Genomic DNA, 25,407 nt, shown 5'->3' with positions numbered 1-25,407 from the left:
CACATTTATTTTATTGTGCACTAAAGCCACAGTTCACCACTGCCTGCAATATGGCCTCGAGGTGCTGCAGGTTTATGTCCTTGTTTTCTATGAGTCCAACAATATAGTCTTAGTAGCATTAGCCTCTGGGCAGCTTTGAAGCCCTTGATCTATGACTCTCTGCAGATGCTACTTAGAAACAAGTTTGTTAATGTGATAGAACGCTCTATGCATTGTTATGTTGAGAAATGCACTGGAATTATCAGTTTCCTTCTGTAAATAAGTCTCCGATGGGTCTCCTATACTGACATTTTGTCCCACAGCAAAGTTAGCAATTCCAGGCAAGAGTATCCTCAGACGAATAACATTAGATTAATAGTAATTTTAAAATCAAAATTCATGACACTTTTATCCTCTTATCTACTGAAAGCACACAGACTTTAGCCACATTTTGGAAATATTCCTTCTGCTTCTACTTGAGCCAGTTCATGGAACAGGACATGCTTTGTGAAACTTGGTATGGCATTCTCCTGTATCATTATATCTTTAATTTTCATGTGTGTCCCTATGCAGCTTTAGAGACTGCTTCAGCATCATGTGATATCTTTTTCAGCTTGCTTTTTGACAGTTTTCTTGGCAAGATGTGTGGCTTGGAACTTAAACACAGGAATCATGATCAATTAGAATTCATCCACCTGTTTACAGTACCTGTCCACCTGATTAAACAATGCAGAAGTCCATTATACATTGCTGCTTATTGTATTCTACAGTTACATGTATTACTTCAATGAGAATATTTTTTAAGACTCTTTTGGAGTAAGCAGCTATCATAAATCTAAACAATAATAGTAGTAATAACTGGAGACAGCAGAATAGAAGAGAAGGAGCAGGAGAAGATAACAAAATACTGTACAAATGCCTGCAAATAGAAATAGAGCAAAGAAAGCAAAGGGTGTACCAATAGTTATAGGCACCTTGGATGCAATCTCAAAATGACCTCAGCATGACTTGAACACCATTGGCATTGACAAATTCACCATCAGTCAATTCCAAAAGGCAAGTGCATGGTGAAACCAAAAAAGTTCAGGCCAGATATGTATGGCTGATGAATGACTTGGAATAGCTTACATCCTGCAAGGATATTTTTGATGCCATAAAACATCAACATCTGCCTATCCCAGGTCTTTAGGAAGGAGTCAGTGGGTGGATACAAATTCCAAATCCAGTCTGAACAATGACAAAAAATGAAAAAGAATAATTTCAATCGTGAACTCTTTCTGAAAGAGCTTAGTTTTTAACATTAATTTAAAAGACACCTGAGAGGGGACTAATCTGATATCTCATGGGAGAGCAGTTCAAAGCATCAGTACTGCCACTAATGCAGTATATCTTCACTTTGGTTCTCTTTACTTCCCCAAAGTACTAGGCCAGCAAGCAATTTCCCCTACCCAGATCATGGGTGTGAAACAGGCGGTCTCACGTTACCGTCGTGATGTTTTGTGACATTTTCCCCATTTGCGGAGATGGGGTGGGCATGGACTGGGTATGACACATCCGGCCCGCAGGCTGCCAATTTGACACCCCTGATCTGGATGAAGGCTTCCTCAGGTTAAAGCAGTATATGGGCTGTTATAAAGAATGAATGTTAGAAGATGCATCCACAACAACATATGCCTAATGTGTAAGAGCTTGCTTACTAATTAGAGTTGCATGTAGCAAGAAAAATACAAATATAAGTTGAAATAAGGGGAATGGGATACTATAGAAGTGCATGGTGAAACCAAAAAAGTTCAGGCCAGGTATGTATGGCTGATTAATGACTCTAAATTGAATACACAAGTGAGTGATCTGTAGGTAACATCAACATTAATGTGGTTTGGTCATATAGAATGAATGAAGATTAAATAGAAATATATTAGTGGGCTGAGAGAAAGGCGAGCCATGAAACTGTTTGATGAGATATTGAAAAAGAAAGAATTGAACAACAAATATGGTTAGGGGCCAGGAAGCTAAACTGTATGATGAAAGGTTGTAAAAACCGGGAACATCTAGCTTAATGAAGAGAAGGACTAGGTGCAACATAATACCACTATTTGAGGGGCTGTGAGTGGGGTTTGTTTTATTTTAAGAGTTAAAGAGATGTAACAAATTAATACAACCCGATTTGCAAAAGAAGGCAAATATATAGAATACTGTTGCAGGATTCATTCTGGGTTGGTAACCAGAATGTCAAAATACCTTTGTGAGCACCTAATAGTTTTTTTTTCTTTTTTGCAATTAATTGCTCAGTTTGTTTACAATTCTGCTGCATATTCTATAGTCTAGGATCTGTGTCAGTGTTATAGCCTTTTAACCCTGATCAGCCCTAAAGTGTGTGTGTGTGTATGTGTTGAACAAAGTGAGTTATACACTTGACTATATCATATTATTTTTGCTATGCTTCTGGTACTCCTTTAAATTTTGATCAGGCAGTCAGAACATTCTTATTAAGGTCACTTGCCTGTCAAAACAGATCAGTGATTCTAAAGCTAATCCAGTCTCAGATTTGTTTTCCCCAGAGGAATAGTTCAGATTGTTTAAAATGAATCTTTTTGGTTTTGGAGGTTTAGACGAAGTACTGGGGGGAAAATGAGCACATACTAGAAACTCCTCAAATAGTAAGCATATAGTAAACCTGCTGATCTGCTTCAGCAGGGGAAAAAGACATTGTTCACCTGTACCTGTACCTATCCTTTTATCTCTATTCCTAGTAGCATTGCTGATAACAGTTACACAGCAACACCTACATATTGCTGAAACATGATGAGAGACTAGGCACTAAAGCCCTTTCTCTTTACACAAAATTGCAATATCCTTGTTGATGCAAGTTCCTAAGAATCTTTGCAAGCAGAAGTTTAATTTACACAGATGAATGAGGAAAGGTGTTATGGCCTGCGGAGCTGGCAGCAGAGTCGGACAGTGAGGAAGTTGGGGAGGAATCCTGAAAGACTTTGACAGACTACTGTTGGACTCATTACAGGCTGTGAATGAACATAATTCACAGCCTTTGAAATAAAAAGAAGGTTTTGGGGAATAAGGGTGTACTTTTTACTATATCAGGAATCCTAGGTCAGAACAAAGGGACCAATCAATGATCCACTTTTCAGTATCCAGTTTCTCTACTCTGATATGAAAAAGTGTTATTTTTGTTAAAATTCCATAGTTAAATAGTCCATCGTTCCAAACTGCTGAGAGCACATTCTTTTGGGGCATAGAAAAACTTAGTTAGAATGTTCTATCATCCCAACTCTCAGCAATAGTTTGTTTATCAACTGAATGGCCAGCATGTTTTTTACAGATGTAATTGACCTTCAGCTTTTCTCATTCCTCAAATTGATGACAAGATGCTCTGCATCTACCAGAAAAGACTGACATAGGACTCATAAAAAAAGATACAAGCTAACCTATTGTGAATTATGTGAAGTTTTATTGTAATACTTCTTCACAATCTTCCTACGTAATGAGGCAAACATGAACATTAAACTAAAAAGTTAATTTATAACTTAGAGACTAATTCTATACTATTGTTTCATTCTTATAATAATTAGGATTTCCATATATTCGTTCCCCTTCCCCCATATCAGAGGTGGGTTTCTGCCAGTTTGGCCCAGCTCCGCCCACATGCCCTGATGCTTCTGCGCATGCGCAGAAGCACGCACGGGCGAGCAAATCCATAGTAAAATAAATTGAAACCCACCACTGTCCCATACTTATATCTGAAGTTTTCTTAAGATCAACAGCCATTTATAGACAATTTTTATTGTATTTTGTCCTTTTCCTTTATTATGCTTTAATAGCCCAACCCAAAAACAAAGCAGCAAATAAAAAAAAGTGTGCAGATTGTGTAAAATTTGACACTGGCTAGGACAAGTTATTTTTATCAAAATAAAATAAGATGCTTATGAGTTTTAATAAGACTTCGCTACACTGACAGCTGTATTGTTGCTTTGCTGCCTTCGAGTGAGTTGTGACTCCTGGCAACTGGTCCCTGCAATTTTCTTGTTAAGATTTCAGAAGTGATTTGCTTTTTGCTACTTCATAGGACTAATTGTCAAAACATCATCCTGGTGGCATTGTGCCTAAGATAGGACTAGAACTCAGGATATTCTGGTTTCTATCCTGATTCCTTAACCACCATTCTAAATTGATGGTCTACACTGACAACAGGCCTGTAGAAATTATTGAATTTCTTAGATTCCATTGATTCAAAATCTAATATTAGTTAATTCTGGTTCTAAGCATATTTGTCTGAGATTGATTTCAAATAATTTAAGAAATCATCAAATATGTTCTTTCATTACAGGGAAAAAAATCTTGTTTAACTTAGTGTACTTTGATTAAAATGATTGTCTAATTAGGAGATAAACTATAAGACAACCATCTTTATATTCATATCATTTGATATTGACTATCAGATTGGCTAAACTGAAACTATTTCACATGGAATGTCGCATCAAATGGGATCCATTGTATAATTCAGGCAGCTATTCAGAGAAGTGTCTGTCTTGAAATTGCCCATGTTGAACTGTATAGCACAGTCAAACATCAGAAGTGCTTATGATATTTTGCATTATATTAAAAATGTTTTATAATAATTTTTATGTCATAAAATGTTTTGTAAAATTTGCTAAATTTCAATTCCATAAATTATAGATTCTGAAAGTTAGTGCATTTTAGATACGTGGTTGAAAAGACTTTATCCTACTGTGCACAATTTCTCGCAGTTAAAGATTATGGAAAGGAGAGTTTTAAGGTGGAACAATCTGGAGCTGAACACTCTTAAAGCTGTAAAGATCATGGTAGATTTTAGAAGAGTCTCTTCTATTCTACCCCTTCTTACAACTGGTCTATGACAACTTGCTATGGCAACTCACCACAGTCAACTTGTCACAGCCAACTCACCACAGCCAACTTGCTACAACTGACTCGCTGCAGGCAACTCACCATAGGACCACTGGGCATGGCCAATTTGCCACAGTACAACTTGCCATGGGACAAGAGTTACACTAATATCGAAGAAATAGTAGAATAGAATAATTAAAGAAAGGATGACAAAGCAAAGGCAAAATGAAGTGAATGACAAAAATTAAAATATTAAAAAAATATTTTAAATAATTAAAGTGAACTATTGAATTGGCCCACAACAAGTTGTCCCATGGCAAATTGGCCATGTAGAGTTGTCCCACAGTGAGTTGGCCATGGCATATTAGCCAAGGCAAATTGGCCATAGTGAGTTGGCTGCAGTGAGTTGGCTGCAGTGAGTTGGCTGCAGTGAATTGTCCTGTTCCGTTTTACAATATCAGGCAAAACAGTATCAACAATAGAGGCCAATACAATAGGTTGTATTATCTACAAGGACTTGAAATGGACACTAAAACTGGAACCAAAATTAAAAAGACACAACAAAGAATGTTCTTCCTGCATCAACTCAGAAAACATGCCCAAGGATCTGCTGATACAGTTGTATATAGGAATTATTGAGTCTGTCATTTGTACCTCTATAACTGGTTTGGCGCAGCAACCAAACAGGACAGGTACAAGCTTCAACTAATAATTAGAACTGCAGAAAAAAACATTGCAGCCAGCCTGCCTTCCACTGAGGATCTGTACATTGCACGAACCAGAAAGAGGACTGAGAAAATATCTACAGACCCCTCATATCCTGGACATAAACTGTTTCAACTTCTCCGCTCTGGACGCTGCTATAGGGAATTGCATGGCAAAACAATTCGACACAGAAATAGGTTTTCCCCTATGCTATCACTCTGATGAACACTTAATTCTCACAGCATTGTGTTAGCCCTAAATATATTTACTATTAGCCTTCTCATCATCTCATCTTTCTTATCTTTTCATCTTTCCTACTGTCTCCTGTTGTTATCTATGATTATCACTTGTTGTATCTTATGATTAATGTTTGCAACTATGCTCTATGATATCACATAGTTGTTTATATGAACACTGAAAGCTTATGCACCGAAGACAAATTTCTTTTGTGTTGAATCACATTTGGCCAATAGAGAATTCTATATATCTATAACTGAACTATACCAAACTCAAACTTCAAAACACTTGTAGATTGGTTTTCTCCTAATTTCTTTATAAAACAGTGGTTATCATGGAAAAATATCAGATCTACCAGTATCCATTCTCAGTACAGCATAAAATAAGCCCAAAACTCTTGTCAACTAAATATGAAAATATAGGTCAACTAGATTGTTCATGAATAAAGGAAAGGGAAAAGTGTATGTAAAGTATTCCTCACAAATACCTCTTGCTTTGGTAGCTGACTTTCTACATTGGTTGGCACCACAGAAACATGATACAAGTGTGGCTTTTCTTCAAGAATTGTTTTGCTTCATTTAAGCTAGAAGTTGGTTTCTACTCAACATGCTTGGACAAATTACCATTTCAATGTGTGTAAAGTATTCTAAGCCTTGGTGCTTATTTCTGGAGGCAGCAACGAATCAACAACAACAACAAAACTTGAGTACTTAAGTCGTTCTCTCCTTTTCCCATAATGAATGTGCTCCATTCATTGGTGTCTGTAAGTAACATTAGCAGAAGGTAGGAGAGGAACTGCTTAGCAACTCTCAGAAATCCCAAAGAGAGGTGGAAAGGAAGTGATTTTCATGTAATTATTCACTGCCACAAAAGCTGTTGTCAGGTAGACACTAGAAACATAGCTGTTTTATTGTTTCCCTAACCTACTTTTAATCTTTTGAGAATCACTTCTGTTAAAAGAAGGAAAAAGAAAAGGCTTAATTCAGCCATTTTCCCCTAACTATTTAAGTTCTGTTTTCTCTACTAATGAACCCCTCTGCTTACAGAAGTTGTGTTGTTGAATACTGCAACCCCCCTCCCATAGTACAATCTCAGAAACAAGAGTGAATCTTGTATCCAAATACAGCACATTTCAGCTATTTATCTAGACAGCATACTTTGTTTTACTTTATTTTTCTGTTTAATTACAACTGTTAATAGCATGGCAAATGAAAGGCAAAACAAGATTATATGTACACGTCGTAATGAAAGGCTTGGGTTACTGTGGTGGAAGGTTAAACACATTTATATCTGATTATGCCACAGCTCTTTCAAACATAACCACTACAATGAAATCTGTGTTTTACTTTTGTCAGTATTTTGTGCATAACTCTTAGGTTTGATATTTTATGTTTATATCGGGGCTCTGCTAGCATATTTCACAGTGACAAAATTGTCTCCCGAATTGATCCTTTTCTATTCTGAATGTGAATTCAATATTTTGGAACTAGATGTAATCCTCGACTTACGACCACAATTGAACCCAAATTTTATGTTGCTAAGTGAGAAATTTGTTAAGTGAATTTTGCCCCATTTTACGACTTTTCTTGCCATGTTTGCTAAGTGAATCACTGCAGTTGTTAAAATTAGTAATATGGTTGTTAAGTGAATTTAGTGAACAGTCACTAAATGCACTATTGTAAATCGAGGACTGCCTGTAATGATAGATATTTTTTTATTTGTCTGAATTTTATTTAATTCAAAGTGAAATGAAAAGTCTGACTCCTATTGAGTTCAACTTTTCCTAACTTCATGGTCATGTCCATGATGTTTTGTTAGCAACAGTAGAGAAGTGGTTTGCCAGTTCTTTCTCCCAAGGTATTTGTTTCAACTCTTCCATATATTATACAGTCCTGAAATTTTAGATGTGATCTCCCATTTAATTAATGAAGCCTAAGTCTGCTGGTCTTTTTTTTGAGATAAATGGTATTTTGCTATTTGCTGAGACAAGTAAACTGACACAAATCAGATGAGTAGCAAGCTCCATTTGTCTTTGGGCAAAAGTTGAGTATTCATCATTTCTGCTGTTCTGTTTATGTCCATCTAGCCTCAGGGGCTGGGCATTTCAAGTGGAGACTTAAAAATGGAAAGGTTTGGTCCAAGAGGGCAAATGATGAAGTGTGCATCTCAACATCATGTGTGCAAAGCCACAGTGCAAATACAAATGGGCAACACTAGCATTCTGATTTCACAACACACAATTTGTCATTTGTCACTACCGTATTTCTCCGAAGATAGAGTCTTATTTTCTTTTGACCCCGAAATTAGTGCTTGGTCTTATTTTTGGGGAGGTCTTATTATTTTTGAGGTGCAGGAGGTGGCGAGTGTGGTCACCTCATGGCTGCTGCTGTGGTGCCATATTTTCAGAAAGTGCTTATTTTGGGGGGCGGGCTTATTTTAGCGCATGCACTCAAAAGCCTGACTGGGCTTATTATCCGGGGAGGTCTTATTTTCAGGGAAACAGGGTATAATAATTGGAAACAAATACCTATGAATTGTCCCTTTCTTGGATAGATTTACATTTAAAAACTATACTATATTTATTGAAGACATTTTTTTCTAGAGAAAAATACTAACTCATGCTGTATTATTCAGTGATTTCTTGCCAAGATTTTGTAGATTCTTAAGAAAGGGAATACACAAAAAATATGGGACACTGGTGGGATTCAACCAGCATGCACCTATTCCAGAGAACCAGCTGTTAACTTTCTAAGCAGTTCAGAGAACTGGTTATTGAAAGAAATCTCATTTCTGGTTAACCCTTATTACATTATAACAACTAAAGCGAAGTGCCCATCAAAGTGAGTGACATTGAGTTGGCCACACCCACCCAATCACATGACCACTGAACTCCACCAACCAGCTGGTCATTAGGACAGAGAACCAGTTGTTAAACTATTTCAAACCCACCGCTAGACACATGCACCCTGGATTAGGTATTCCAAATTTACTATGTCCAAGAGACTGAAGGTCTGAATTATGCTGGCCTTCCTGATAATTGGGAAGCAATCTTCTGTAGCTTAGGAAAGTTTGCTCTTTTCAGGGGCAGTTTTTTTTTTCAGCTCTTGAATTTATATTTTACCGACAAAGAAATAATGAGAGACTAGTATAGATCTATTTCAAGCTATTTAGCTCTTGTCAGCTAGCCATACCCATTAAACGAGAGCTAAATAGCTTGAAATATAATACTAGCTTCCCTTTATTTCTTTGTTTATAAAATATAAGTCCAACACAAAAATAGTTTGTCACAAAAGTAACTACCTGCAAAGGCTCCGTTGGGGCAGAAAGGTAAAAGCGGAAGCAGCATACTGCATCCCATATTTGGGGGAACAGGGTTGCCCTGATAGATCAGTTTCACTGGAAAAAACACTTTTTCTTTTCAGTTGTTTTGATAGATTCCAAAAATATTCTTTCAATTATTTATTAATGCAGCCTTCAACAGGCTTGTAGGGTGAACGTATGAAAATTGTCATATTCATCATGAAGTGATCATTTTCCTTGCTCCAAAGCCAACCTGAACTTCCTCCCACAGAGGTTGCACAGTGGGAGAAGTCTGGAAAGAGCCTTCTCCTGCAGCTGGGTAGCTCCAATGGAAGCCATATTGTTATGCTATTGACTGCAGGCCATGCCATTGCATGTGCTGGAGGTAGCTAGCTTGAAGCTTTCTCCAGACTATTCAAAAGGCCTTTTGGATGCAGCTGAGAGTAAACGAAAGATGTGGAAAAGCTCTTTTCATTCCTCTGGACTTCCTAAAGGCTGATGACCTGATGATGGTTGAGAACGCCCAACAGCATGAAAAGAATGTCACTTCATACTGATGACCTTCTCTAGATTGCGGGATGGAAGAAATTAATGGCCTGGAAAAACTCTTTTGGAACTGATTCTCTTATGTGGAGTACTAGTTAGCAGGTGAATGTGGAAAAATGCCTCTTTCGTTGCTGAGCTATGCCAATCGCTTCCAATTGTGAGTGCTTGAGAGAGTCCAGCAGTGCAAAGGGGAGCCACTAGCTTTCTTCCATTGATGGAGGACCTTGGAAAGCATAGGATATGATACTGTTGCAGAGGTGAGTTGCTGCCGGTTCGGCCCAGTTCGGCTGAACCAGTAGTGGAATTCAGGCCTGGGTCACAGAACCGGCAGCAACCCAGGCCTGACACGCCCCCAAACAGGTTCCCTCACCACCGCTGATGTCGCTGCCATGTTGGATTTTAAATTGTAAATTGTTCTGCAAATATGCACATTGAACAGTGGGAGGGCATGCAGCGCGTGTCTGACGCGCACAAGGGTTATGAACCGGTAGTAAAATCAGCAGCAACCCCCCCTATACTGATGGCACAGTAGGTAGGGAAAAATAATAATTGTGTACTCTGCACTGGGAAAGCAAAAGTATTTTCTATTAGCTATCCTCTGCAATAAGTAGGTAACGGCAGTCTTCTATAAATAAAAGTAGATCAAAATATAGATGAATCAAACCAAACTTCTGTTTAAGCCAGCATTATATTTTTCTGGCAGCTCACCCCACACCCTGCAAATAAAAATCTTTCAAACAGCATGGGAATTCAGCATAAAGCTCAGAAGTAATAGAAGTGACTACATAACAATTAAGCAAGTAGCCACTGATACTTTTCATTTTTAATTTGCCACGAGTTGAAAAAGTCTCTTTTGATGTTATGAATAGTGATGATCACTGCATTTTCTGGTAGAAAAAAAAACCATGTAATTAATTATGTTTTTTGTGAAGCCCTACTTATTTTATCTTGGTCATCACTGCTAGTTTATACTCTACCTCACCTATTTAATAGTAAATTGAGAATTGAAAATTGTCAACTTTCAAAAATAGAGTCTATCAGAAAAATAAAATGGGAGAATCCAGTGTGCAAAACTATGTACTTCCATTACATTTCATATGATATAGTCCTATGGAATTAATTTTGGACATATGTTCAAATAATTAATTCCAAATAATACTTTATGAATATATGTATCTAAAATGTTTATAGTATAGAGCTGCCCAACTTGAACTATGCTACTGTGGTTTGTGTACAATAAACAGAACAAAAATATTTTTTTAAAAAACCCAAACAATACAGCTAAAAACAAGGAACAATTATTAATTGGAGATCAAGGACTCAAATTTGTTGCATTCCTATGCACTAGAGCTCAAATTATCTTAGTTGAAGCATCCATATTTCAAGCAAGGTTTTTACTGAGTTTATGAACAAGAGAAAGCCAATGGGGTTGAGCCAACTATATGTTGGCAATTGAATTTTCCACATTTAAACATGCCTATCCTGAGAGTATTTAAGTGTGGTAGAACTGTCTTCTCTGCCATTTATTATATGGAGATACTCATATACGAACATATCATCTCTGAAAGCTTTGTCCAACCAGGAGGGGCATAGATCTAGAACACACTCACAGTACCTTGTCATCTACTTCAGGACTAACAGGATTGAATTCCTCCCAAATAACAACCCAAGACTGTTGAAGACAATTTCATAAGATGTGCACAACTAGAATCCAACTCATCATGAATCCAAGTGATTTTATCCACCAGGTATCCCAAATAGTCTCCATAGCAGCCCTGCAGATGGTTCCCTGTTCTGACACACATACCCCACCGTACGATGAGTCACGCCGACACAAGGTTGTAAAATGGTTGGGTCCTGCAAAATGTCTCCTCCCAAAGTCTCTTCTTATATACTCTCTTGGGAGGAGCCTAATCACAACCACCTGGGCCTGATTATCTTCTATGTCTCCGTAATTGCTGCCAGCGCTTATCTGCCCGTCTCTGCCTGGCGTCCGGGACCAACTCCCTTTGCTCCTCCCCACTGCTCCAGGGCCTGACGTCTTCACCACTGCTCCAGGGCCTGATGTCAGGGACAAACTCCCTTTGGCTTTCACCACTGCTCCATGCCTCAGGTGCCTCCTGGTGGCCAACCAGCCTCTCTGGTCCCTGCTCGGAGTCTGAACCCTGCCCCGGGTCCTCCACATCATCCAGAGCCGACTCATAGGGTCCCTCGCTATCGGAGTCTGTTGGCACTCCAACGGCTCCTGCTGTTCCCTAACCAAGAAGGGATCTAAACATGGCACAGGTAGCACTCAAAAGAATAAGAATAACAAAATATAGAAATATAGAAATACAGTAAGCACAAGTTAATCATTATGGTATAGTGGTTAAGACTCCAGGCTAGAAACCAAGAGATAATGAGTTTGCTCCTGCCTTGGTCTAGAAACCTTTCTGTCTTACAAGGAAAGACTGGCGTATCTTTATATTTTTAATTTAGAAAAAAAAATCATACTAAAGAAAAAAAAATTTTTTTTAATTTACAGCATTTTAAATTCTTGCCTAACTACCCATCTTAATATCAGACCTCTGGGTGACTCACAAACATAATACAGGTAGTCCTCAACTTACAACCACAATTGAACCCAAAATTTCTGTTGCTAAGCGAGACACTTGCTAAGTATATTTTGGCCCTTTGTACGATCTTTCTTGCCACAATTGTTAAGTGAATCATTGCAGTTGTCATGTTAATAACATAGTTGTTAAGTGAATCTGGCTCCCCCATTGACTTTGCTTGTCAGAAAACCACAACAGGTGATCACATGACCCCAGGATACTACAATCATCGTAAATATGAATCAGTTGTCTAAATGTCTGAATTTTCATTATGTGATCATAGGGATGCTGCGATGGTCGTAAGTGTGAAAAATGGTTATAAGGAACTTTTTTCAGTGTAATGTCAAACAGTCACTAAATGAAATGTTGCAAGTTGAGGACTATCTGTAGAAAAACAATATAATGAATATTATGAATAGTTGTTTTTGTTACCTGTCTCTTTCTCTTTCCCATATATTAAAAATAATGGTTGATGCTAGTATAACTTCTGAATTAAACAAGGTACAAATTGTGATTGGCCAAGGAAGCTGATTGATTCAAAACAAACAAGAGAAATATCTATTTTTCATACACTGTATTTTATATATGTGTATAAAATTTGCTGTCACAGATTATTTCAGTGGTCTCTAAACTAGGAACTAAAGGAGAATCTTTTAGGAACAGAACAACTGCATATCATCTTCAACACTTTGTGACCAGCCAGATGCATCTGAGAACCCAGAAGGACAAGATAGCAATAGGACTTTTCCATTGTTGTTTCCTAGCAAGTGGTGAGAAAGTGAGCATAGTTTTTTTACAATCATTATTCTGAAGGCAGTGTACCTTTCAGAAGTCCAGGAGCCCATAAATAGCCCTTCACAAATTTGTCTTCAATGCTTTTAACCATGTCTAAACTGATCTCCATCACAGCATCTAAAGCAGCAAGAGAAATGAATACATTTTTCAAATAATTTTCTGAAAGAAATGGATGATTGACTGTAGCTGACACAGTCATAAGGATGTAATAGAATGAGAAAAACATGAACCTTGCCTTGATCTTCTAAGAGAAGGTACAAGGTGTAAATATATGTAAATAATGAAATATATAGAATGTAGGATAGAGAAATCCCTTACCAGGTGCACTTAAGCTTAACACTCAAAATAGGGGTTGTCAAATTTGATTTTTTTCTTAATCATCTCATTATTTTTGCCTGTTCCCTCAGTTTGAGAATTCAGAAAAAAGCTATGTATAAAATTAAAAGTGTGATTGAGGTTCTCCTGAGAAATAATAATGACTTCTTTGCTGGATATCAATCCCTATACAAATCTACCTTCCTTCAATTGGAATTATAGATTACAATACCCTGCTTTAACTTGCTGTCTAGGTGTAGATGTAGTATGCTATAACTTCCATTTACTCCAATCCGCATTGCCAAAATCCCTGGAAACCATAGTTTTTTAAAAAAAAACATTTTCCCCAGTGTACTTAATTTCTACAAACAGTAGTTCCACTGATGCAGTGTTTACAGATGTACTTTGTCTGAGTATCTAACTGTAGAGGAAACCCCTGGCCTCTTATATCAATTTTAGACCACAGTAAGATCATGCAGTCATAGTAGCTGCTGTCTGTCAATAGAACAGGAGTTCTGCCTCCCCCGCAATAAGTGAGTATTTCTTTTATGTTTGCTGAAAAATAATAATATTTCAAATAGATACTTCACTAGAATAAAACAAATCACAAACATCAGAAGGAAAAGGAATAACAACAAAGACAACCAAAAGGCAATGTTTATTTTTTTATTGCATAATGATCTTTGGATTTTTAAACTGGTTATCTAGCTAAAAATATGGCCACAAGGCATTATGGTTATAATATATATGAATTATTGTATACAGATCTGAAACAGAAAATATTTCTTCTTTCCTAAATTATTTTTGCTTTATGTTTGCAGGTCTGGGTAGATGCTGGAACACAGATATTTTTCTCCTATGCTATCTGCCTGGGATGCTTGACAGCCCTAGGAAGCTACAATAACTACAATAATAACTGTTATAGGTAATGTACAATTGGGTCATTCTATTTATAAATTTAGGTGTATAATTAAGGTAATTATTTGGAGATTGTACACATAACTAGTTAAAACACTTAAACACTTACTGTACATGTGTACACACTGCATACACTAATAAACACTATGCATTATTTAAATGGTCTGGACACTGTTTCATTGGTGAGATACATGTTGATCTCCAAGACAAAATCCTATCTTGGATTTAATGTGTTAATAATTAAAGTTAAATCGGTATTTCTTCAGCCCATATCTCATCCCTTTTCTGGAAGTAAAACATCAACTTTTCAATCCTGGTGTCAGCACAAAATCCATAAAAAGTTGCCAGAGCATTGCAAAAACAAAAAGTCTGGATCAAATAAACCAACTTTATTGTCCTTCCTTTTATATCTAACAACCTTTAATTCAATTAATATTGAAGTTGGTTTTTATTTCTCTTTGATTCTTCTATATCCCATCACATAGCCCCCACTCCCCTTTCACAGCCCCTTCAAGGCTTTAACAGATTTCCATTGTAATACATAAAACATTTTCTAGGTTATTGCTTATCATTTGCATTTCCCTTTATTTTTTTATTCCCTTTTATTTTTTTAATTTTAATCATTTCTTTCATAAATCCAGTAAAACATCCTTTTCTGTATCATACTCTACATTCTGTATTTTGTCTGTCTTGTCAAGTAAAAATACTGAATCTTTGTCAACTTATTTCAGATAAATCCTTGTGGAATATAAATCTTCAAAGTACATTTAAAACTGACAAACCTGTCAATCTTTAAGGTGCCACAAGATTTTATATTTCTTAACACAATCTTCCCTCTTTTCAAACTGATTGACAACCATGAATTCAAATATTGTAAACATTTACCTACACAAAAGGATATCATATTCTGAATAAAGTAGAAAACAGAGATTATTTATTTATTAGGTACAAAAATCACAAGTTATTTGAATATTAAATTGTACACTTAGCTTAACATAATGCTACATTTCTGAATGCTCTGGTTATGCATTTCTCCTGAAAGCCTTGCAGGAAGAACTTTAATGTGAATGTTACTGTGTATATGCAACAAAATGTAGTCAATCATACAATATTGAAAGCCACGTGAGACAGTTTGTAGAAGTTTTCTTTTCACATTCTGAGAAGACATTGAATTTTACAAAATATATCCAAACGGAAAATAATATTAACAAAGGCTACCAATGAACACCAAATAATTTAGTGGTGCATTTTGGGCACATTAAAATTCTTATCAAATCTCTGATGATATCGCTGAGATCTAGTAAAGTAGAATTTAGTGATACTAAGTGTGACAAAAATGTACTATAATACCTTTGACTCCATCAATGTACCAGAAGTACAGCCAATAAGCTATGTGGAAAACTTCTGGAAGTTCCTGGTTTTCTCTTTCTGATTTTTTTCCAAAACTGTGGTATAAAGTCAAGCACTTAAAATTAAACAATGATTTTGCTCTTTATTTGATAGAGACTGCATTATGCTCTGTTGCCTGAACAGTGGTACAAGCTTTGTGGCTGGTTTTGCCATCTTTTCTGTTCTTGGCTTTATGGCTTTTGAACAGGGGGTTCCAATAGCAGAAGTTGCAGAATCAGGTAAGTTATACAAATATATTTGATGGTCTACTTGAATATGGGATTTCAAGATAAATTAATTGTGCAGGAAAGAAGTTGGACATTTTCTTTTCTTTTCAAAGAGATATGATCCATCCCATGCCATCAATTATATACATATAGGGAATATTCATAATGTGATCAATATATGAACAAGTCCTCATTGATATATCTAATTCCTGTTTATTTCACTTTCAGGGCCTGGACTTGCTTTCATTGCATATCCAAAAGCGGTAACAATGATGCCTCTTTCTCCATTGTGGGCAACTTTGTTTTTCATGATGCTTATATTCCTTGGATTAGATAGTCAGGTACAAATTACAGTTATTGTAAAACTATTATAAACATTGCAAACTAATTTCTGAAGTCCATAAAATATAGAATTGTTACATACTGTAGTAAGAGTTGTTCTTTACCAGTATAAACATGATTTGTTAATATATCCAAACAGGTGTTATTTATGAAATAATAGAAAATGGAGAGGCAAATGTATAATAACACAAATTGAAAATAACGGGCCTCAATCACAGGCTAAACTTTAGACGTTTAAAAGGCTAACAACCAAGAATTTGACAGAGAAAAGGCAATGAAGCCAGCTTTCCCATTGGAGCCATGGGTTAATTGGAAAATAGCAGTTCTAAAAGAATGGCAGCGTTTACCAGCCACTAAAATAAAGTCAAGAGATAGACATGTACCTGGTGAAGTCATTGACTTTTAGGACAGTGAACTAAAGAATTTAAAAATGGTGTTTAATCAGATAAGCCATGATGACGCAGTGGTTAGAGTGCAGTACTGCAGACTACTTCTGCTGCCTGCCGACTGCCTGCAATTTGGCAGTTCAAATCTCACTAGGCTCAAGGTTGACTCAGCCTTCCATCCTCCCGAGGTGGGTAAAATGAGGCTCCAGATTTTTGGGGGCAATAGGCTGACTCTGTAAACTGCTAAGAGAGCGTTGTAAAGCAGTATATGTCTAAACGCTCTTGCTCTTGCTATTGAAGGATTAGATTCCAAGAACATATAATTGGTACTGTTGAGTTTGAAATGGGAATAAAAAAATGGAGCACTTTCCTCAGCCCAGAATATCTCTTTAAGTGTTGAATAATTTCCCTAGTTATTCATAGCACAGAATCAAGAAATAATACAGAGTCTAGTGCCTGTATTATTTTGTTCTGAGAAAACTATTAAAATCTGTTTTGTGTCTCTTTTTGAAGAATAATAGGGATGGTCCAATGCCACTAATGCTAATCTAAAAACCAGCAAAATACTTAATCAGAATTACAATTGGCTCACACGCTATGTAGTTTGAATAAAGCTCCCTATAGCATTGGGCTGTAAATGCTACAAAACATTTCATGCACTGATTACTGCTATAGAAATGGGAATGTATTTGTTTGCCTTGTTTCTGTTTTTTATGCAGTTTGTGTGTGTTGAGAGTCTTGTGACAGCAGTGGTGGATATGTACCCCAAGGTTTTCCGGAGGGGATACAGAAGAGAAATGTTGATTCTAGCTCTTTCAATTGTGTCTTACTTTCTTGGTTTAATCATGTTAACAGAGGTAAGAAACGTTTAATAACATTCACAACTGTGAAGTAGGGGGGAAATTTTAGGGTTGGAAATTCTATGAAGCATATTGGATGACTCATATATGATTGGAAACAAATATTTATTAAAAACCGGTTTTGGAATAAATTACCAATCATTTATAAATTTTAAATCTTCTTGTCAAATGTATTTTAGCATCCTATAAAATGGTGATCTTGATTTGAAAAGCCATTTAGGGATTAGGACAAGATTATCCCTTTCAACATGTCCTTCCCATTCACCAGAGTAAATTGAATTTTTGTATGTACAGAATCTCTCCAATCATCACTGATTGATTATGCTTTACTACAAACTGTTGTGAAACTGCTGCCCAGAATCCCCTAGATGAAATGGGTGGGGGAGGGAATGGATGATAGCATACAAATCAAACAAATTGAATTAATAAGAAGAATCATATCAGTAATCAACTATTGAATTGCCATTGACTGTAATTTTTAAATGACAGAGGCAAAAAGTACCATAAACACAGGAATATAAATAGTTATTATATTTCATAACATGAACTTAGTTTTATCCTGAGTTTACCAACTCCTTCATATTGGCTGAATAAGATAGCCATTCTGAGTTCCAGATTGGAATAGGGTAGAATCTGCTTTAATCACTGATGGATGACCTCTGCCAAGATACATGAAATTTGAACCCTCAGTTGCCTTTAATATTGTTCATCAAGATAGTGGTATTTCACTTCATTATCTTCACAGAATGAATTAATTGTAAACAATCAGGTTACCTTAAAGAACAATTACATCCTTCCCTATAAAATATATAATCTTAAGGATAGATGCTGGTCTCTGAGATAGGGTTTGTGATACTGCTTACATCTCTGCCATGATTGATATCCCATTTATGGAAACTATCATGAATTGAATAAGGAATTGGATTCAACACACTAAATTATACCTTCCAACATTGATTTTATGCCATTACCAGAAAATATTTATATAAAAGTAAGCTATAGAAATACCTTAAATAAACAAAAGAAGTAATCTTTTTTTTAAAAAAAATCTCTTAATTGCAGAAGAGATATGTGACTAGTTCAGGTTTTCGGGTGGAGAGGTAGTCTAGAAGATTCTTTCACTGGAAAATATGCATACAATCCGATTGGAAACATGTATTAAGCCCTACTTCACAGAAGAGACCAAAGCCTTACTCACAGTGTTCAGCTCTGTGCGACTGGAAAAGAATACGAGAGTCACACCACTATTGTCACTCTCCATAAAATAGTATTTAGAGGCCTATGTTCATGATTCTGAGAAAAACCCAACATCTATTACTGCAGCTGCTTACCCAACTGTTTTGAATAGACTTCAGCAAAAGGAGAAAATAATTTTTCAAAGCACACTGTTTCTATGCCTTTTGTTTCAAAGAGTATAATCTATGTTGTACATTCTAGAATGTGTGATTTGCAAAGTAGAATCAAGTTGCAATATATATCATGGTCCACCAAATGGCACTGTTGCATCATTTACTGTCACATAAGGTTTTTCATTACAATTTTTTTTTCTCAAAAAACCCAAAACATTCAATGAGTTAAATTTAGTAGGACAAATGCACTGCTGTTGAAAAGAACCGCAATATCCACTTTGGTGCTATGTAATTTCTGACGAACATTTTAAACGCTGTGCAAATTTTCTTGTCGATTGAATTTCACTTTAAGCTGTATTGCAGAGTTTAGAGTGAACAGCTAGCATTTTATCAGATGTCTCTTACCTAAGCTTACTGATAAAGGTTAGCTTTTAACTACTCTAAGGTAAATCCTTGCTGTGAGACTAATATTACTACACTAATGGAAGTGTCCCACAATGAAAATAATGCCTTTAAAGGAATAATTTTCCTCTTGACTTGGGCAAAGGAAGAGAATGTTGTATTTTCCTCCTATTCAGTTATAATTTGAAATATTACATGGTATCCTCCAGTGAATGCTATCTGAAAATAATCCTCACATTTAACACTAAAATGTCACAAAACCGCAACCTTCTTATTTTTTAATTTTCTTTTTCAGGGTGGAATGTATGTTTTCCAACTATTTGATTCTTATGCTGCTAGTGGAATGTGCCTTCTTTTTGTTGCTATATTTGAATGTATCTGCATTGGCTGGTTTTATGGTAAGTCGATGATTGATGTTATTGCCTTGAAATTACATAATACTTTTCTGGATAATTTGAATAATGTATTTTTGATGTCAATTATTTATGTCCTGTTTCTCATTAAACAAATATGTCTCAAACATGTTAAATGTACACTAGATATACATAATGATCAGTATCTTTTCCAGGGAGTAGCTGGGGAAATTTTTCTGGCCTTCTGCAGAGAAAGGATCACGCAGGGGCAACAAAACAAAATGTTTAATGTTATCTTTGTTTGCCTCCATCTTTCTGGAATTCTTCCCACAGAAATTATTTCTATAATTTACCTTGTCAGATAATTTACCTTGTCAGTATGTAAGGTAAAGGTAAAGGTTCACCTTGCATATATGTGCTAGTTGTTCCCAAATCTAGGGGGCAGTGCTCATCTCCGTTTCAAAGCCAAACAGCCAGCACTGTCCAAAGACATCTCAGTGGTCATGTGGCCGGCATGATTAAACGGTGAAGACACACGGAACGCTGTTACCTTCCCACCAAAGTGGTCCCTATTTTTCTACTTGCATTTTTTACGTGCTTTCGAACTGCTAGGTTGGCAGAAGCTGGGACAAGTAACCGGAGCTCACTCCATTACGTGGCGCTAGGGATTCAAAGATTTATAGATCTTCCCATATTGTTTCCCATATAAACATCCTTGGTTCTAAGGGTTTAGGAGTTAAATACAGACTACATATTTAACTTTGACTCTTTTGTGAATAATTAATTAATTAATTTGATACTTCTATAATTTAATTTATTTATTAAATTTATATGCCACGTATCACTTTATCCAAAGAAACTCCGGATGGCTGTGCAACCCTCTCATTCACTCACACGAACATAGCGATGATTTAGTGGATTTATTAATATTCCCCAGAAATTCCCTTTATCCAAAATCCAGAATAATCTCAATTAAGTCCTGCTAAAAGCAGACCAATGCTAGTCCACAGAGCAATGGCCAATGAGTTCACAAGGCACTTGAAAGTTTCCCAAATGAGATAAACCCACTGGGCAAAGTTAAATACACAATACAAGAGGGTTCACAGCAGGGGTGGGTTTCAGGCGGTTCGCGGCGGTCCCCGCGAACTGGTTGGTCGGCGAACCCGGAAGTAAGTAACTTCCGGGAACGCCGAAGGATCCAGCCGCCCGCCCGCGTTTCTTACCCGGTTTTGATGAGTTCTGCGCTTCCACGCATGCACAGAATGCATACAGTGCCTGCGCGATCCTCCAGGAGCAGCTGGAGCATCGCACAGGCGCTAGTACGCATGCATGCACTGCGCGCGTGCACGAGGACGCCGCCGGCCCCGTTCCAACCGAACCGGTTGGAACGGGGCGAGAAACCCACCCCTGGTTCACAGGGTAAGGAAAGTGCAGAGTTCACAAGGCACAATCCTGGTATCAATCAAAGCAAGGCATGAATCACAATGACCAGGAAAAACACAACTAGGAAATGAATATGTTCCCAGCATTGCCTCCATCTGTCTTCTGTACTAAATACCCAGCTTCTGGTGCAGCTCATTAAAAAGGATGAAGCTGCCTCCTCACAAGTAATCTTCACTGCTCCTGCCTTTTTTCTGCCCTATGTGTTCTCGGATCAGATGAAAAAGTTTCACTGACTGGCTGCAGCTATGTGGTCTCCCCACCTGAAACCTCAGGGCTGTCCTGATGCAGCTGTGCATCAGCCAAATCCCTATCAGATGGCTGCTAAGAGCCATTGACCAACTCCCTCCCCCCCAGACATGTAACTGATTCATCTTTCTCCCAGCTGACATCTGGAGAGGTATTTGGGAAAGTGTCTGGGGGAGTCATCACAAGGGTTCACAATGCCATAAAAAAAAAATATAGAAACAATTATAAATGTAAGGGGAAAAAAATAAACTTACAATAATTAAATACAGACTCTAGTAAATGTGTGAACTGCATTCAGTACTAAGTGTATGAGATGCAACCCCATATATGTATATGGATTACCTAACATCTGACATCTGATTACCTAAAGTGCTCTTATATAATAAAATATTCCCAGAAAGCTAAATTCACCCTGAACAACAGGAGGACTCAGTCAGGAATCAATGGCCCAGTGTATTAAATAAAATATGAATAAAGAGTGTCCCTTGATTTATCAATCTAATGCATTAAAACTGTATTGCTAGTATAAAAACAAACATATTTCTCTCAAGTATTGCATGAATTGCAGAAGCCAGTTTGAAGCATAAACTGTTATTATGTACATCTAAGTTAAAGTCAGATGTTGACTGCAACAAAAAAAATGTATCAACTCAAGTCAACTTGGTTTGATTTTCCAAGTGAATTTTAAAAAGAGTTTTTTTATACATACATACATATGTGTGTGTGTGTGTGTGTGTGTGTGTGTGTGTTATATTTGTGCTGATAAATAAATTAAGGGAGACTAGCATAGATCTATTTCAAGCTATTTAGCTCTCATCAGCTAGCCATACCCTTACTGGGATTCGAACCTGTGCTGTATTACATCTTAGGCAGATGTCTTAACCATTAAGCCACAGGTCCTCCTCCTTATCAGCTGAAGCCAGGGAGTAGGTATATATTTAGTGTCACAACCCCTGGTATGCCCCAATTATGGGAGGAAGCTAACTGCTTCCATTATCTGTCTATCGGCTCATCACAAGAGGCTTGTTAGCAGTTAGCTTCCTCCCATAATTGGGGCATACCAGGGGTTGTGACACTAAATGTGTGTGTGTGTGTGTGTGTGTGTGTGTGTGTGTGTGTGTATGTATGTATGTATGTATGTATGTATATATCTTTAAAGTATTCAAATTTATCCAACTTTCATGAATTAATGGTTTAATGCAACATTCCAATTTAATTTAGGAAATTTTTGTAAAGTTATTCAGTTTAGGTACATAGATGCTTATCATCTGCCGAAATAAGTGTTCATTGAAATGGAATAAGCATCCCATTTTTCTTCAAGGAAAATAGAAGATCTTATTGATTGATTGATTGATTTTATATAGCTGCTCATTGTATTTCCATGAGTCCAGACAGCTAACAAAGTTAAAATGCAAAGATAATTTTAAAAAATAGCAAAAATCATAATAAAATAAAATAAACAATAAAACTATTAACAACCAGTACAACATAATATGTGGGAGAATACCATTAATTTCCTCGACTGACTCCAGACCACCATTGGTAGATTCCTAGGTCAGATATCAAAGCCATGATTTCAGGACTTTCCAGAAGTCCAACAAGTTCAGGGTCAGCTTGATTTCATGGAACATGATCTTCCAAAGAGTGTTGTGGCAGAAAAAGGTCTTTCTTGGATCCTATCAGATGGCATTCATTTGTGGATGGTACTTGCAACATGCTGTTTCTGCCAGACCGGATGTGATTGGGGAGAGGCAGAACTGCAGAAAAAACCATTATTGCCAACCTGCCTTCCATTGAGGACCTGTACGATGCACGAATCAAAAAGAGGGCTGTGAAAATATCTACAGACTCCTGGCACCCTGGACATAAATTGTTTCAACTCCTAGCCTCAAAAAGACTCCATAGAGCACTACACACCAAGACAACTAAACACAAGAACAGGTTTTTTTTCCCGAACGCCATCACTCTTATAAACACATAATTCCCACACCACTGTAAAACTATTCACTAAGGCGGTATTACTATTGCTATCAGTCTTCTCATCCTTCCTATCACCCATCTCCTCCCACTTATGACTGCAGGACTGTAACTTTGTTGCTTGTATCCTTATGATTTATATTGATATTGGTTGTTTCCTGATTGCTTATTTGTACCCTATGACTATTATTAAGTGCTGTACCTTATGATTCTTGATGATTGTACCTTGTCTTTATATATAAACTGAGAGCAAATGCACCAAAGACAAATTCCTTGTGTATCCAATCACATTTGGCCAATAAAGAATTCTATCTATCTGTTTCTGCCAGACCTAATGTGATTGGGGCGAAGCAGTCCCTCAAATAACCTGGCTCCATGCCATTTAGAAATCAGCAGCAGCACCTTTACTGAGGTGGCGCAGTGGTTAGAGTGCAATACTGCAGGCCACTTCAGCTGACTGCTATCTGCAGTTCAGCGGTTCAAATCTCAATGGCTCAAGGTTGACTCAGCCTTCCATCCTTCCGAGGTGGGTGAAATGACGACCCAGACTGTGGAGGCGATATGCTGACTCTATAAACCGCTTAGAGAGGGCTGAAAGCCCTATGAAGCGGTATGTAAGTCTAACTGCTATTGCTATTGCTACTTGAACCCCCAAACAAACTGGTAATCAGTGCACTCGCTGAACAGAGATGCAATGTGCACTGATCTATGGGTAATCTTTTTAGTGATTGTCTTGTATGGCAATTGTTCAGAGCTATGACAGGGATTAAGAAGTAACTTTGCAACTAATGCTTGCATTTATAACCTTTGCAGTCCTGTGAAGCAAATAAATTTGAAGTAAGTACAGTTGAATTTTTACTTAGTGAACTTAAGTCACTTAGGCTTAACAACCATATTCCTGGTCCCAATGTTATTCTCCAAACCCTAAGCCACTCAGTCTTGCCAGGGTTGAACTAAAGTCGTACAACCTCCAAGGACCAAGACGGGACATCAGCATTATTGCTTACTTCACCAGGGGCAGAAATATACAGCTGGCATCATCAGCATACTGATGATATTTCACCCCATGGCTACAGGTGACCTCCTCCAATGGTTTCACATAGATGCTTTAATAAAATGTCTTAGCATGATGTTTTTGCTGTTCTCTTTCCCTCTGTCTTTTCCTGCTGGTAATGAAATAATTGATGCTGAGCTAATGTGCATCCCCTTGGAGCCCCTCCTTATCTTGGCAATAGGTTCCATCTTATTTTTGGGTTACATTTGGAAGGTAATGCATCAAGAAGCTTGAGGCGCTTCCCTACTCTTGTAATGGCATAACCTCATGATACAGCATCGTTCTCAGGTGGCTCCAAAGGAAAATAAAAGTGACAGCCTTGTACGTCCCTTCCTCAGATGTGTAGTGACACAATGGACATCATGCCAAAAGCACTCTCAGGGCCCTAAAGCAGCCCTGGAAAGAACTGTGTTACTGTAGCTGTAGATACACCAGACCCAGTTATTTACCTGTAAATAACGGGCAATGTTTCTTTCCACCAACAGGCACATTTTTAGCAGCTGCCTTTGCTTTCCATTTTTATGCATTCATTGACAATCACAGAGAAGGGGTGAATCTCAGAAATAGTGTATAAATGTCTGTGTCACTACAGCATTCCATTGATTGAAAGTAAAAGTGTTAATGGATGCACACTCACTCTTTGCTCTTTTATTTTGCATAGGAAGCAATCGGTTTTACGACAACATTGAAGATATGATTGGGTACAGACCACTAGTAATGTTTAAATGGTGTTGGATGTTCCTTACTCCTGGCATTTGTGCAGTAAGTAATAAAACTTGTGATTAATACGAGAACACAATTAGTAAGACTCTGGCAAGGTTTTCATCAGGTTGTCTTTGTTCAAATAATTTTGCAGAAGTAGATAATACAAGGAGAATGCAACAAATCTCAAGTGGTTAAGTGAAAAAAAAATCTTACGAAATATCCTTAGCTATTTTTTTATTGATCATGTTATATTAATTTTTTTCCCTTTTTTCCTATTCCTATCCATCTTGATTCAGGCAAGCCATTGTTTCTTGCCATCTTCAAGTGTGTGTGTGTGTGTGTGTGTGTGTGTGTGTGTGTCAGTGGTGGGATTCAGCCAATTCGCATCTATTCGGGAAAACCGG

General features: G+C 37.2%; 1 protein-coding gene across 2 annotated transcripts in view; it reads left to right on the top strand.

Moving 5' to 3' along the window:
- Nucleotides 1-25,407, top strand: part of SLC6A11 (solute carrier family 6 member 11) — a 104,189-nt gene that overhangs the window by 70,799 nt on the left and 7,983 nt on the right. For both annotated transcript variants that reach the window (XR_015695905.1, XM_087709117.1), the window contains exons 8-13: nucleotides 14,174-14,277; nucleotides 15,774-15,898; nucleotides 16,115-16,227; nucleotides 17,334-17,471; nucleotides 19,521-19,623; nucleotides 24,960-25,060. Coding sequence is in view for 1 of the 2 variants with exons in the window: in XM_087709117.1 (XP_087565243.1) it covers nucleotides 14,174-14,277; nucleotides 15,774-15,898; nucleotides 16,115-16,227; nucleotides 17,334-17,471; nucleotides 19,521-19,623; nucleotides 24,960-25,060 (684 nt within the window). In the remaining variant the exon portion in view is untranslated. The remainder of the gene's footprint in view (nucleotides 1-14,173; nucleotides 14,278-15,773; nucleotides 15,899-16,114; nucleotides 16,228-17,333; nucleotides 17,472-19,520; nucleotides 19,624-24,959; nucleotides 25,061-25,407) is intronic.

This window comes from Thamnophis sirtalis, unplaced genomic scaffold (assembly GCF_051295495.1).
Source record: "Thamnophis sirtalis isolate CommonGarterSnake01/CBP01778 unplaced genomic scaffold, rThaSir2_p1.2 scaffold_3, whole genome shotgun sequence".
Taxonomy (NCBI): Eukaryota; Metazoa; Chordata; class Lepidosauria; order Squamata; family Natricidae; genus Thamnophis; species Thamnophis sirtalis.
The sequence above is the reverse complement of the archived record's forward strand: the minus strand, read 5'-3'. Positions and strand labels throughout refer to the sequence as shown.